Genomic DNA, 15,627 nt, shown 5'->3' on the forward strand with positions numbered 1-15,627 from the left:
GTAACATCCCCCTGTCCCCTGCCAGCCCAGGTATTATTTACCTGTGTTTTCCTGTATCCTCAAGATTTCTCGGAATTTGCCTTTGGGTTTGGAAGGGTGAAATCAGAATCAACCACACGTTTCCCACCACGTTTGTTTTGGCTGGGGCAGGCAGGGGGGCACTCCTCTGAGTTCCATCACATCACAACCTGTGCCATTTTACTGGAAGAAAGATGCTGTTTCTATCACTGGGAGCAACAAGGAGAGTCAAAGAACTGGAAGCAAAGAGGTCCAAATTTCTACTGCTAAGATTATTTTGCCCTTTATTCAGGCCAACTGCATTTCTGAAGCACGAGGGAGAAATAGAAGAGTCAGGGCCGTTTCTAGCAAATCACTTCCAGTAAAAAGTAACTGCAAGAAAAGCACACAAGACAAAAGAGTTCACAATTAAGGATCAGATTTGCAAGTCTGTGCACAGAGTGTAGCTGCAAATTCTTCCAGAGACCAAACTCCAGTTCCATTTGATCCCTATGTGCACACAAACAAGGACTGCAGACACGACTGCTGGAAATCCGGCCCTAAACATTTTTACTAAACAAACTGAATTAACAGACTATGCCCACACGAACAAGCACAAGACACAGTGAAGTTAAGTCAACACCAATACTTTCAGCTGATGGGGCTTTTTTTCCTTTTTTTTTCCCAGAAATTGGACCAAGTACTCATTGATTATACTTGTCTCCATGGCTGCTTGTTCTGAGATATGAGCACTGCCACTGACCATTTCAGGCAGCACGTGTTCACCTCTTCCTTGGATGAAAAAAAAGATGCCTTAGTGTAGATCACAGGAATGCATCAAAATAAATCTATACCACATATTAAACAGTGATACCGCCTCAAGGCTTGTGAGAGAACAAAGGCAAGCCTTGAGGGACCAGTTTAACATCATTCATTCCCCTCATATCAAAGTTCAAGGCATTTGAGAGACAGAACTAAACATCAAGACAAGCTTTAACTATACTCTGGTCAATACAAAATGCATTTAATGAATTGTTGTCTAAAACTGTCAGACAAGAGGGACAAGTAATTTAGTGTTACATGCAACAGATGTTACTCATACCACAGAACTCTATACATAAAAGCAGTTTCCACCTACATCCTTGATAACAAACCAGAAAATGACTTCAGTAGTAATTTAAATACTATTTTGTGGATTCAATCTAAAAATTCTATTTGCTCTACGGAAACACTGCATGTTTCACAGTCAAGTTTATCCTCAGCAACTTAGTGTTTATAATCCACTTATCCATACAACAGAAGTGTCTCTCTGACATTCATGTTTGAGAAAAAAAATCCAAAAAGTAGTTAAATTAATTCTTTAAATAACTGGTATGCAGTTGGAATTCTTCATATTTAGAAGCTGACAAGGGCAAAAAGCAGCACAGCACCAATTACAGAAAGTAACTGAACCTACACGTTTTCGTGTCACAGAGTCTGAAACACAAATATTTTACTTTTCCAAATCGCCATCAACCTTTTTTAATTAAACTGAAACAATATTGCTACCACTTCTCAGTCTAAAAACTAAACATATCTCTTAATACTCCTCTATCCCCGGCAAGTTTGCTGGGAATTTTGTTTGTTTGTTTGTTCATTTTTAAAGCAAGGACACTTCTGCCTGCCAAGTTCAACGCAAAGTATTTGGTTTAAGATTTTAAGACAGAAGGCACTTTTAACATTCAGCCTTAGAATACTGAGTGCAGAAACAACATGTACAATTTTGTTCCTTTAAATCCGCAGTTTAATGTTTTTTTTTCCCAATTAGTTATTAGAAAGAGCAATGATAGCACTACATCACATTTCATTTTCAGGAGCACATTTACTCACTTATCCCATTAAACAGCTTGCCCTTCCAAGGGATCTTGTGTGTGTGTGTGTCAGGCCTAAAGTTCATTTCCCAATATAGCACAAACCAAGGATCCTGACGAAGATCAATTAAGTAACTGCTTTTTCAGTGCACGACTTGGTTATCCCGCTCAGTCAGTGGTTTCCACTGCAATTGCAATCCTATACTGCAGCATTCATAGAACATCAAACATTAGTAACACTGGCTGGCTGACCACAGCTTAAAAATGAAACAGCTCTGCATGGAAACTGAGTCCTTCCAAAGAACACTTTGATACACCAACCCCCAACCTGCACAGAATATCCTGGTGGAGGCTTTCCGTCGACCACACCAAGCTATTTTCACTCGGTACAGAATTAACGAGGTTGTGGTTTAATGAACACACTTCAGGTTTCAGCTTTAATTCCATTTTTCGATACTGGAGACAAAAAGAAAGACAGAAGGAAAAAAAAAAAAAAAAATGGAACCAACCCCAAGCATCATTCTTGGGACAGCACGAGCAGTGAGTGCAGCAACTCCGTGTTCTCTTCAGAGGTCACTTCTTCCATCGTGTCAGTCGACTGTGAGCTGAACCCTCTGACAGCTCCTAACAAAACCCATTGTACAGTGAGTTCTCCAGGGATGAAACCAATAGCTCTAATTTTATTTACAGTGTAAGTCCTAGTCAAATCTAAGTCCATCAGCTAAAAAAAAAAAAAAAAAAAACCAAAACGAAAACAAAAAAGTAATACACATACTGTAAACATGGCAACATTAAATATGGTGATGCTAGTCTAGAATATTTAATGTCATGATCACATCTTGTTATACCTGAATTTATATACAGGATATTTTATAGCAAGTGTTACCCACTTCACAAGTGGAGGGGGAAGAGAGAGTCTAGGTTTTGCTGTGGCTAAAACTCCTTCAAAGTAAAGTTAAAGCTTGTCTTTGATTGTATTAGAGCTTTCTTTCACAACCACATTTAAACTGAAGATTAGCACAGAAAAATTATCAGGGGCCCCTTCAAATTTATAATTAAAAATTCAGTTATGATTCTCGGGGAGAGTGTCTGATATGGAGAATAAAAAATTACTGCAAAATAAACTTAATGGAAGTTGGGTCTTCAGACTGTCAGTCAAGAGTTCAAACAGGGGTTATTCCTGTTTGGGTTGGAGTTGCCGTTTCCAGGCCTCGTTCAAATAAACTAGTCGTTTGTAGTTGATGATAAAGAGAATGAAGTTCAGCAAATATGTGATGACGCAGACAATGCAAAATTCCTTCAGCACGAAGTACAGAATGTATGCCAAGTACAATGACCCTACTACAGACACTATGGAGGATGTCATGAGGATTAGAGCTGCTACTGCACTTGCTGTCATACCTGCAACAAGAGAGAGAGAGTTACTAGGGCTGCTCTGGGCCCCCCTCCACGCACAGCACAAAGCCCAAGCACTAACTCAGACTGAGGGCTCCTCAGCAAGTCTGTCTTACAGAAAAGTCTGGTTAAAACACCATGACAAATCAAGACAAACCACTCTTTGGAAGGGAGCATCTAAGTTCTGTCTGACAGTCCTGTGATAAGGAGTATGTTTACATCAACCATCCTCTGTACTCCTGAGTTACGGCAAAGTTACAGGCTGATCAAGTTATTTCTATCAAAGTTAACAGCTTTATAGCAGACCACGTAGTTACCAACACGTATACAACACATCTCATGCACTTTTTTGCCTACTACTCCTGCCAAACTTGCAAATTCCATTTTTATTTCCTCTCTTTTCTATCATGCAATCCCATGCTAAATATACTGAAGTGAAAATACCAGCACAGAAACTGTCTTGACACCCTATATTATTAATAGCATAGCAGAGGAAAATGCAATTACTCTTATTATCAGTTGGGTTTTTAAGCCCTTTGGACAGATGTATCATTAGGCTGGTGCTAAGAAAAAAAAGATATAAAAACCACAAGCATTTATCTGGTTTCTTGCAGATTGTACAATCTGTATTGCACTCCTCCTTCAACACCACAGACCTGCTACATGCTTTAGGCTTTAAGCAGAATTAATACTTACCAAGTAGCATTTGTAGTATATAAAACACGAGTCCAAAAACACTGTTTGACTGATTTATTGCACTGTCCTTTCCAAAGATGGAACCCAACAGACCGAATCCTCGACCCCATCTGTAAAACAGTGAAACTAATTAACACCTGTTTGGGCACCTATTGCTTTTACATCAGTGTTTTCAGTCCACCTCTGTTGGGAAAAGAAAAAAAGAGGTACATATATTCTGACATGACCACTGGAGTCCTATGGGAAGTTCAGAGTTATCCTGGAAAATCAAGCAGCTCGCAACAGGGGGAGCACTTTATCCACAGGTACAGCTTTATCCCACACCTGGCGGGTTATAAAGTTATTCAACACACCAGAAACTACCAGTTCACGCAGCTGCAACTTCAAACACCACGTTTGCTTCTGTTTGAAGCTGTTTTGTCAAGCACCCAACAGCTTCAGCAGCTCCCTCCACCACAGCAAGCTGGACATTTGGTCACTAAACAGGGATGATGGCACAAGGAGGGGTAAGGATTTGTTCCCAGCTCTGCTGGCATCAGAGCAAGCAAACCAGGACATATGTTTGCACCTCAGCTGCTCCTGATCAGTCTCTCACCTCAGGAGGAACCCCAATCTGCCAAGCAGACAAGCTGGGGATGGCACCAGAACGAGATCCACAGACCTCGTTTGTCAGAGCACAGTGTGACACTTTGAACCAACAACTGAATTCCCCACAAAGTGACTTTCAACTTTCTAGTGATAAGACAGCACAAGCCCTACAAAACTGCTGCTGCAATGAGGATAAAAGATGAAATTACCAAATGTATTTGTGCTAGAAACCAGGAATTTGATGCCCCAAGGCAGATCACGACTTGTAAAAGCAAAGTGAGGACCTTATTTGTTAGTGTCACTTGAAAATATGAAGTTAATGCTATCCAACAGGTAACTTAACTCACTTACAAGAGAACATCAGGATATCTTCCAGCATGATTTTGGAGCATCAAGCCAAGCATTAACACTTGGCTTGGTTCCCATTCTCAGGTTAACTGCCACAGAACTATGTAAAAAAGCACCATTCCTCATTCCTGTTGCAGCAGAAAATGCCAGTGTGCTACATTTATGCCAAGAAAAGTGCAGTTTCTAGATAATTTCTTGTACTAGAGGCAATGCCCTGCTAAACCAAGACACAGCACAGGTCTGCTCTCTGCACAGGGCAGGAACATTGCTGATGTAACTCACCACACACCTGGGATCAGCGACAGCCTACCAACACATGACAAGCAGTTTCCTCACAGAAAAAGGGACCACAGCAAGTACAGTTTAATACCATCTCCCAAACACTTCACAGTCTCACAGCCATCTGTGCAGTATTTGCAAAACATATTCAAATTAATAATTTTAATTGCAGACAGTTACTAAATTTGAATTAACTATTATAGGCAAGTCTTGTGCTCTTCTCCCCAAGAAACCCAGCAGAAAATTGGGTCCCAATTCCTAGAAAGTACATTTACTGCATAAAAAGTAAAAAACCCAGACTTTCAACTAGTTTGGTCTCAAATCTTGTAAAGGAGTGAAGTGAAACTTTTGTGCCAATTCACCCAACGCTGCTTTACCAGGGGACAGTGGCTCAGCATTCCCGAGGCTGCCAGGGGTCATACACACAGGGATTTGTGAGAGGAGCAGTGCAGAATTGCCTGGCTCCCTGCACTCATCCCAGGGCACTTCTGGGGCTATGGAAAATGTGGGGGACACGGCTGATTGCACCTCCTCCCTGCTGCATAGGAAGGCAAACAGTCCCACTGTCCCACTTTTGGCAAAGCAGCACTGAGGATGGATCCCAAAGATCTGAGGTGTGATTGCAGCACTCACAGAAAAGGGAGCCACACTTCCCAGAGAGGGATTTAAAAAAAGGCCAAACACCATGGAAAAACAGATCAGCAAACATAAAGAAATACTGTCAATTCCAAGGAATCTCTGCTATGACGAGATTTTTCTCCCACACGTTGAATGTTATCTGGATTTTAAGTGAGAACTGTTTATTTTTTAGCCTTCCTTTGCTAAGATGTCACAGCACATGTAACAAGTGGCTCGTGTTCTCCAGCTGCCAAAGGCAGTATTAAAGAGCCAGGCAAATATATTAAAGGTATCCTACTTTTGCATTTAGTAGTTGATTTTTATTTTTCTGTATTACTACATTTATAGATACTTCAGCTTACTATCCACAGGTGAAATGTATTATTCTAGTCTCCAAGTGAGACTTCTTTGTAGGGTGACATTAAACTGTGTCTGAACACACTCAGGCTTTCCTTACCAAGAGACTGCACAGCACAACTCCGGGTGTGCCAAGTCTGTGATGCTCAATCCCTCCCCGCCCCTGCCCTCCCCGTGCGCTCCCACCTCTGACGCTCATCAGATCCTGTCGTGTTTGAAGGCAAACTCAAGCTTAAAAAAAAAAACATCAGAAACTTTCTTCTACAGAACCTGACCCTGCAGTGATTCTGCAAGGGAACAAAATGTTGCTGGTGGAAGGATAAGGAGTTCCAGCCCTTCCCGACAGTCAGCACCAGGCGTGAGCTGTTCAGAGCTGCAAGGTCAGAGCGCGGGGAGCGCTTTTTCCATGTGCAATAGTTCATTAAGTATCTTGTTGGCCTTGTAGCAGCTTTAAGGACATGAAGTATTAAATTTCAGTCCATGGAGTACAGCTCTAATCTCACATCTTTATTCCACACCCTTGAAGACAGCTAAGCAGCCTGTGGTTTAACATAAAGCCCTTTTCTCAGCCTTATAAGGTTTGAAGCGTGAGCAAGTTTTCTGCATCAAACTGAAAAGTATTAAGACTTTGTATATTTTTATTTGAATCTAATTTCTCTACTGAAGAGGCTAAATCAGCTCTTAATTTTATTGAGGAGGTCCTAAAACCCACTAAAATGCAAAATGAACCAAGAACTTTAGCAAGCAATCGGAGGAAGGATAAAAACTGAGTAGGATAATCTTCCTTCTCGCACCAAAATCAGGCAAAACACACCTGAGCTACAATAATTTAGAGGTCTAAAAAAAATACAGCGAACAAATAACAAGAAGAAAGTCCAAATAAAAGGATAAGCTCCAAGAAATAAAACATCAGAAGTTCTTCACAGAACCTGCCTTTCTTACAAAGAACGTAACTTAGAATAACTGTTATTAACTTGTATCGATTTTTTTGGATACAGAATACTAACTAAAATGAACTTGCACTAATGACAGAGTTGCTTGCACAGCAGGATAAAAGCACAGCCCAATATCACCAACTTTTTCCTGGTCGTGACTTGTGGCTCCCATCCTTGAAGTGCCAAGAATTCCAGAGTGAGAACTGCAGTGACCCGGGGTGACTCAGAGCACTGTGACAAACACAGGAGCCAAGCCCACTTTCACCACGCCCGAGTTTCACTCCTATTAAAAATAAAAAGCCATCTGAACTAACTACAAGGAAGATTTCAAATAAACCATGAACACATCTTTGTGCATGTTTCAAGTAATTCAGCTTCCCTCTCTGTTCAAGACCACAGCCTGCTCCACTCCCCACCTGCATGTACAACTCTGAATGCTCTTTAAAAAGTTGAATAGTGATTCAAGAAATCCAAGATAAAGTGGTGAGAACTGTCTATGTAGTTTCCCAACATCTAAAATTGAACACTACAGTGACTTCCAGTCCAATGTGCATTAGGTCTTGAAAGTTATTATTCACCCTCTAAACAGTGTCCCCTTTGGTGTGAGGTATTTAAAGCTCAGCACTGTTGCATTTTTACAAGTTTAAAGCAGTATTTGTGTTCATCTGCCACTTCTTAACAGGAAAACTAGAACTGAGGTCACTGTGATCCACAAGTGACACACCTCCAAGAAAGTCTTACACTTTTCAATCATTACCTCTTTTGCACAATTATGAACATCCCCTGTGTTCCAGAACAGCATATTATGGGATGCACTTTAAACACTTTACCATAATTTAGCAGAGAAAATGCCACTGGCAGAAAGGGAACCATGAGAACCACACTTAGTACACTAGTATCTGACCCATTTTAGAGGACAAGTAAACAACCTTCATGTTTAACAAGGTAAAAGCTGTAAGAGTTATCAGTATTGGCTCAAAAAGCAGCAGAATTCCAAGCCTGCCAAGCACAGCAAGTCAAACAAACAAAACAAGAAGTATTTATTTAGCCAGGAGTTACATTACTGTCCCATCCACTCTGTAAGCAATGCTATAGGGTTTTTCTAGCCAAGCACCTCAGTTCTGACAAGCACTGTGTCAGAAGGAGATGTTTTTAACACTTTTGATGAAGAGATCATTCCTCAAGATGCTTTCCTTCTCCTCAATCACCATGAAGTTAAGAATTAGCTTAACAAACTTCTGAACTGGGGTTTCACCTGCACCAACACCTCAGCAGCCCACCTTGAAAAACCTTCCTGGTCCTTTCTGAGCACTTCCTTTTGACCTCCACAACAACCCCTGGTGATGACCAGAATCACATCACCTCGCTTTCACCTGGCAATCCTTAGTTGTCCTGCCCAGAAGAGAACTAAGCACTGTATATTCATTTGAACATGAAGATAACCATATTAGATGGGGTCAGGTCCAGCTGGCTTCAGATCATGTCCCTGACATCAGCCAGCAGCAGATGCCTTGACCAAGCATGTATTTCCCAGGTTACATTCCAGTCTCCTCAAGGACTAGTTGCAAATGCTCAAATCCTTCAGGGGACTATGATAGGATATGACCCAAAATCTGAGGACATTCTGCATTTGTGCAGCAGCAGCTTTCCCCACACATTTCTCTCTCTCAGCTGTTGGGTTTGCTGCGATAAAAAGGGAAAACAATAAAACAGATTTTGTTTTCAGAAAACTGTAAGTAAAGAACTCAAGTTTTGTTTCCTGAGCAGCAGCAGGTTACTTAAAGCCCCTCATTTCAGGATTATTAACCATCCCATAAGCATGATTTTGTTATCAACAGCAAGCAACACTTACCACTTTGTAACCCTGAGGGAACAATAAATATAATTTTCCTACAAAAAGGCTACACTTGACAAGTGATGTGCACATTTCCTTAGGCACCACTGGACTTCTGAGATAAGTTATGGTCCAGAATGGAAGTTCTCAGAGGGGAGCAGAGCTGGCCTGTGCTCACACACTGCCTTCAGTGAAAGCTCAGACAAAGGTCAAAGGATCTGGAGCACGTCAGTGCTTAGCAATGTTAAGAAACTTTGGTTGCAGCTTCTTTCCAGCTTCACTAGAGGATTTTGGATTAGACCTAATTCATGGTTTCAAGGTGGCTTAGGCCACTCTTAACAGTTTTAATAAATTAAGTAAAAGCCTTCAATTAGAAGCCACAAGAAAGGAGATTAAAAATTCCCATTTGTAAATTTGCCAGGACTGCTCAAAAATTTTGATACACTTAATTTCACGTTTAAATCTATTAGCAGTATTTAGCATAAACAAACGAGATTTTGTTCTATATATCCTCCAGCTCTATTTCAGAAAGAGTCTCTAAAAATCTCACTGTCTAGATCAGCAAAATCTCAAGCAGACAGTGGTTAATTATTTTATAGCAGCCTTTACAGAAGCACAGGCCATTCAAGCTACAAGCCAACAGCACTGTATCCCTTCTACATAATCTCTTCTATTAAGCTGTCATAAATGAAGCCTGAGTTTGAACTATAGGCACTTTGTTAAATTTACTTTGCACCAAGCAAAATAATTCTCAGCCCTATTGCAAATTCCAGTCAAGCCAGAAATGATATATTTATGAAAAGCAAAAACACATGTGGTTGTGTAAGTGCTGTAAGGATGGAAAATAAAAGACAAGACTCCCATAGCTTGGGCACTGCTGTGTTTTATAAAAGATGTCCCTCAGCCAGGAAGTATTTTATCAGTCAGAAGTAGTAAATCATCGATTTTCTACTAGAGAGATGGGAAAAGAAAAAAAAAAATCACTTGAACTATCAGCTTCTGCAGCTTTAGGAGCGACTTTAATGAAGCTGGTTTCTACAAGCATTCCTGAAACACCTTCCTTCCCAGCTCACACCCTCCAGCCCCTGCTCCTGCCTCCCAGTCAGGCCCGTTATCTCCCAGTCAGTCCCGGTTGGACACGTGCTGCCAGCCCAGCTGGCAGTGCCAGGGCACAGGGAACCTTGGCTCACAGGGCAGGGCTCCCTCCAGCAGAGGAGTTCCTGTGAGCCTCCCTCCCCTTTGGCACTGAATTTGTCTACTCCAACTCCCCCCTGCCCAGTCTACAAACCAGAGGTCCCCAAACCTTCCCTGAGGCAGCAAACCCAATGGATCCAGAGGAACTGCAGAAGCCCCATTTCAGCTGCTGTCTAACATTGGGAATGCTCTGAAATGACCACCCACCCATGGTAAATGCCAGGACAGACTGCAGCTGAGTTCAGGAGACTACATTTTCATGTAAACTCTTTCACTAGCCTAAGAACAACAAATATGGTTCCCGTTGAATGATCACCCATTGCTCCACATTCCACCCTCAGTTTAATCAAACTTCTACCTTCTTCTATCCAGAATCAAAGATGCCTGACAAAAACAATTAACTTGGCTCACACGAAAGATATTACTGACTAAAAAACCCAAAGACCTGCAAAACTAAGACAATGTTTTTAAAAAGCACATGGGCCTCATTTGTGTGCACTGGTTCACAAGAACAGACTAGACAAACTTCTCCCACTACCTGCATAAAGCTACTTTTAACTTTTGCCACCTTACATCAGTCACTGACTGCAAACCTCAAACATATCTGAATGCCTGCTTGCAGGTACAGCAATAAAAAAATCCTGGGATATCAGGAATTTACTGTTAATAAGAATGATAACTGCCATATCATGTTCTCAACCTGGAATGAAGTAAACTTGACAGATATCAAGTTTACAGGAACTGCCCCACAACAGAACTGCAGTTTAAATATCGGGTTAGAGGAGGTCTGAGAAGTTTGGTTCCATGTCCCATTTCCTCAGATAATGGGGTTGTTCCTGTCAACCTGATCAGTGCCACAGTCTGCATTCTGTAAGGATGCACCAGAACAATTCTAGCAAGGTGTTCTTCACTGAGAAACCAGCACAGGTCAGTTCTACCTGCAGTTCCTCACAGCACAATGCACACCCACCCTGCAGAGGAATGAGCTCTCCACCACTACCCTCACACAACAGAGAGCTTAAGTACTGTGGCACAAGGCAAAGCAAACATAACACTTAAGACAGGTGTAAATTCACTGCTCACAATGATTTATAGGTGAGCAGAGCAACACAATAATCCTCCAGTTGTCACAGGCCACCCTTGGCAAACTGCAAACAGACCTGTGCCCAACACACACATTTTACAGATATGCATTTTCAGGAACTACCAAGTGATGAGTTTGGTGCATCCACCAGGAGACACAAGGCAGATATGCCACTTGGTCTAGTGGGAGGTGTCCCTGTCAACAGCAGGGGGCTGGAAATATATGATCTTTAAGGTCCCTTCCAACCCAAAATGTTCTGGGATATTAGGGTTTTTCAGAACAGGCATTTCAGAGCAGCTCAAACACAAGATGACAACCCAAGACCTCCCCCATCAGCATGAAGTTAGAACAGGGAATTCCTAAAATCTGCCATCTCTCAATGAGATCCAATTAATCCACAGATTCTTAAAATCCTATTTGGACTCCAGAACTTCTAAAGACGTTAACCTAGATCAATATTGACTATTGCCAAAGCTCTTCACTTACGCAGCTGCAAATATTGCTAAAGACATACAGTGACAGGTGCCCTTTGGTCCTTCGTGCTGTCTCAAGGCTGTGTCACAGTTGTCACAGCATTAGTGCACTCCAGGCCACAAAAATTCCTCCAAAAAGAGAGCCACCCACTAATCCCCTGTGCGGAAACCTTCAATTAATCAAGACAGAAAGCAGAAATGTATTAGAAGACTCCAAAATCTCCCAGGGCAAGCAAAAGATCAGAGCAAAAGGCTCTGGGTCTCTGCTTTACAACTTAAAGGTCACATTTTATTTCAAGCTGTAGCACTCTCGACATTACGTGAAACGTGTCTATTGGTTCAATTCCTTCTGTGGAACTACTGTAACAGCAAGACCAGAAATATTTTTCAGGAACTGCCATAGGCCAGTTCCATTACAAGGCAACTCTTGCCACTTATTCTCAAATATAAGACAGCAATTCATTTAAAACACCTACGGCAATTGCCAATGAAAACGTTTGGTATTTCCCTAATACCTTCCTTTATTATACAGCCCTTAGCAGCTTTTATTTTTAAACTACTTCATGAACTTTCCCCACGATAAAAGCTTGAAATATGCTGACCATTCCTGTTTTGAATAAGGGATACTGGGAAGGTATTGCTCCAACCTAATCTTCTGTATGAGTCAGGCTCTGATAGGAGATTCTCTGTGCTCCTCCCTCTGCGTGCTGGCAATCTTTACATCTCTGTTCCTGTGGTTCTGCCAATACCAGATTGGGTTTAAAAGCAAGACTTTGAAATACTAACAGCTTATTAGCAAAAAAACCCCTCACCCTCAAATACCAGAAAGTCAGCTCAGGGAAGAATAAACTAATTTATTCTAATTATTCTCTACACTTAAAATTAATCCCACCACCATTAAGCGCTTTCTAAAGTTCAGTCCACTGTGGGAGTCAGGACTCAAAATGTGAAGACTGTTACATTCCAAGTTCCATCAGCAAATCCAGCTTAAATAAAAGTCACACAACTGAATGAACACTCTAGAAGCCAGTAAAAGCCACAAAGTATAAGTCTGTCACACATTTAACTCTACAGAGTTAACTCTGCTAATCAGCTAATCAAATAATTTCTGACTGCCAGGGTAACAGCTTAATGAGGAAAGAAACACATGAAGGTTAAATCTGCAGTACATGTGGAAAAGCTGGAACACAAGATTCAAAACTCCACTACCCCAGTAAAATCTAAATTGTAGTTAAAACTCCCTTCTAGAAATCAAGTTTCACAGAAACCTTGGTGATGTGGGGACAAGGAACGCTCGTCTGAGAGAGAGTGACTGATGGATGGGGAGCTGTGGCAACACGGAAAAGAAGTTAAATTTCTTCCAATGTTATTCTTATTTCAAAGTTTAATCACTTGCCCTCCTGTCTTACTTTTAAAGCAACAACACTCCTCTGTGTCCTGCACAGCCTGGAAAGCACATTCTTCTCCAAATATGGCTTGACTGAACAGAACTTGCACGTTCCTTTTCCACAAACTCCTTTTACCACCTGCTCTAATCACCACGAGATATCCTGACATTTGCAATAGGAGAACTCTAAGTATGTTCTCCTAGCAACTGCTGGTGAGATTTTCAGTTGATTTTATCCCTGACTCTTCATATTACTACAAAGAATTCCTACAGTAAAGTATTTCTAGGCCTTGCCATGGCACACTCAGCGTGTCAGCTGCTGCATTACTAATGAACATTATAATTACCAAGCATGATTCCATAATTAGAAATAATTCCAATTATATCTTTAAGTGTTTTCCTTCTCCCAAGCATTTAGTAAACACACATCAAAACTAGTGCATCAAATTGCCTGTCTCAGTAGCAGCATTTGCAGCAACAATAAAAAGCTGTTGGAGAACCAATTCTGTACAAGAACAGGCTGCTATGGAGGTGATTTATGATGATTAAATCCCTGTTATTCTCTTTTTGCTCCTGGTGGTGAAAGTTATTTTACTGATGAGACTCACATGGTTTAATCTCAGTGGCCTATGCACAACTTCAATTTATACAGTTTTATGTTATCTGACAAGTTTGTAGAAGTCTTCTCCCTAGTTAGAGCAAAACTTGTCACTTCAGGACACTTCCCAAACAAAGACATGAACAAGCACCTCCACAAACTAAAGATCACCTGAGGACAGACAGAAAAGCAGAATTAAAGCCCTCACTCAATCACAAGAGTCCCCTCTCAGACATCCAGAGATACAGATCTCTGTAACACAATCCCACTGCTGTCACCACAGAAGAGGTTTTCAGAATATGAGATCCCTGTGTGTTTTACCTCAACAGTTTAACAGCTTCCACCTTGATAGGAGAATGGGCATGTTCTGCACAACTGGCTTTTTATGATGGTACAACAAGTACCTTGATAAAAACTGGGACAGCTTTTACACAGGTTACACTGAGAGGAGAAAAAAATAAATCCCAAGTGCTCATTCAGCTGAAGGCACTCACATGGTAGTAACAAAATTCTCATTAAAAGAAAAGGAGGAAGCATTTAATACATTTAATACATAATAGGGCTTTGCTCAAGAACCAAACCCCTCCCTTCCCACTTCCTTATAGTGGATGTTCTTATGTGCCTGTATATCTACACATGCACACAGACATATATTCTATGCTCTGAGCAATTTTGAGATTGATGGATAAATCCTCTTATTTCTTTAGCTGAGATATCTGACAATATGCTTTTAAGAGAGTTTCTTGGCCAAATTACACCTGGAACCATAAAATCGTGAAGGCTGGAAAAGACACCTAAGATCTAGTCCACCTGAAACTATTCCCTGTGCCATGTTTGTACTGGAATCACTTGTAACTGCACAGCAGGGCAAGTCTTCTCATATTTGTAACTCAACCAACTACTTACATGACAAGTCAAGTTAACAGAATATTACAGACTGACTCTCCTAACAGAAATAAGAGCCGTTGACCTCTAGGAAACAACTGCTAAGCTGACTGGACACCTGCAAAACAACTCAGGGTCTGGGCTGAGCTTTTGCTGCAGAGGGATCCAAGTCTCTCTTGAATGAAGCACTTCCTCTGTACCACAAAACCATCTCCCGCGCTGCCAGGTGACATTTCAATGAAAACGCAGTACAAGATACCGCAGTTAAAACCACCCAAAGCAAACCACCTGCAATCGCCCTTGTTTACATTGGCCTCAACCACCACTCACAGCCGCACCACTCCGCTCTAAGGAGCGTTTACCACTAAAACGCCCGTCGCTCCACCTAATTGCCACTGATTTCGACACGGGAATTGCGGGTGCCTCACCCTCCGGCCCGTGGTGATCCCGAAAAAAGCCGGTGATCCCGAAAAAAGCCGCTCCCTCCCCGGCCCTCCGGCGCTGGGGTTGCCCCGGCCGGGAGCGCTGACCCCCCTCCCCCTGCCCTGTGCCCCCACCACAGGCCCCTCCGCGCTCGCACCCGCTCAGGAAACCTCCCCGCACCCCCAGCGCCCCCCGAGGCCCCGGGGGCAGCGCTCCCTTGGCCGCCCCGCCGGCGAGAACGGGGCGAGGGGTGGCCGGTCCCACCCCCGCCTCACCTGGAGGTGATGGCGGCGGAGCAGCGCACCCGCTCGCTGAGGTCGCACAGGGCCTGGTAGTGGCTGTCGCGGCCCTTCTCGCGCTCCAGGTGGCAGGCGTAGAGGGACAGCAGGATGCCGGCGGCGCACACGGCGGACCGCGCCACCCGCTCCCAGCGCGGCACCGACACCCGCAGCAGGACGGGCGCCGCCATCTTTGCCCCGTCCCTCCGCCTCAGACCGCGACGCGCGCCCGGCGCCCGCGCCCCCCGCGCACGCGCGCGCGCCCCTCATTGGCCCGCCGCGCGCTCGCGCGTGCCCTTCATTGGCCCGCCCGCGCCCCCCGGCCCCGCCCCCCCCCCCCCCCCCCCGCCGCTCGCGCCGGACGTGGCGCCTCGCGACGACGTCACGTCAGGCCGGGCGGGGGTGGGG

The 15,627-nt window shown here is 43.0% G+C and overlaps 1 protein-coding gene across 1 annotated transcript; it reads right to left on the bottom strand.

Moving 5' to 3' along the window:
• Nucleotides 1-1,000: 1,000 nt before the first annotated feature.
• VKORC1L1 (vitamin K epoxide reductase complex subunit 1 like 1) lies at nt 1,001-15,426 on the bottom strand. The gene is made up of 3 exons (XM_017832542.1): nt 15,217-15,426; nt 3,939-4,048; nt 1,001-3,248 (listed from the first exon to the last, which is right to left on the bottom strand). Exons 1-3 carry the CDS (start codon nt 15,408-15,410, stop codon nt 3,022-3,024), a joined length of 531 nt encoding a protein of 176 aa, XP_017688031.1. The 5' UTR covers nt 15,411-15,426; the 3' UTR covers nt 1,001-3,021.
• Nucleotides 15,427-15,627: the final 201 nt, after the last annotated feature.

The sequence above is a fragment of the Lepidothrix coronata genome, unplaced genomic scaffold, assembly GCF_001604755.1.
Source record: "Lepidothrix coronata isolate B3197 unplaced genomic scaffold, Lepidothrix_coronata-1.0 Scaffold203, whole genome shotgun sequence".
In the NCBI taxonomy this organism is placed as follows: Eukaryota; Metazoa; Chordata; class Aves; order Passeriformes; family Pipridae; genus Lepidothrix; species Lepidothrix coronata.

Bases quoted from the DNA above. Each gene is read 5' to 3' on its own strand.
- VKORC1L1 (XM_017832542.1), bottom strand. From the start codon at position 15,410: ATGGCGGCGCCCGTCCTGCTGCGGGTGTCGGTGCCGCGCTGGGAGCGG. The intron at 4,049-15,216 runs GTGAGGCGGGGG...ACTGTTTTACAG, and splicing joins TCCGCCGCCATCACCTCCAG to ATGGGGTCGAGGATTCGGTC. The intron at 3,249-3,938 runs GTAAGTATTAAT...CTCTTGTTGCAG, and splicing joins TATACTACAAATGCTACTTG to GTATGACAGCAAGTGCAGTA.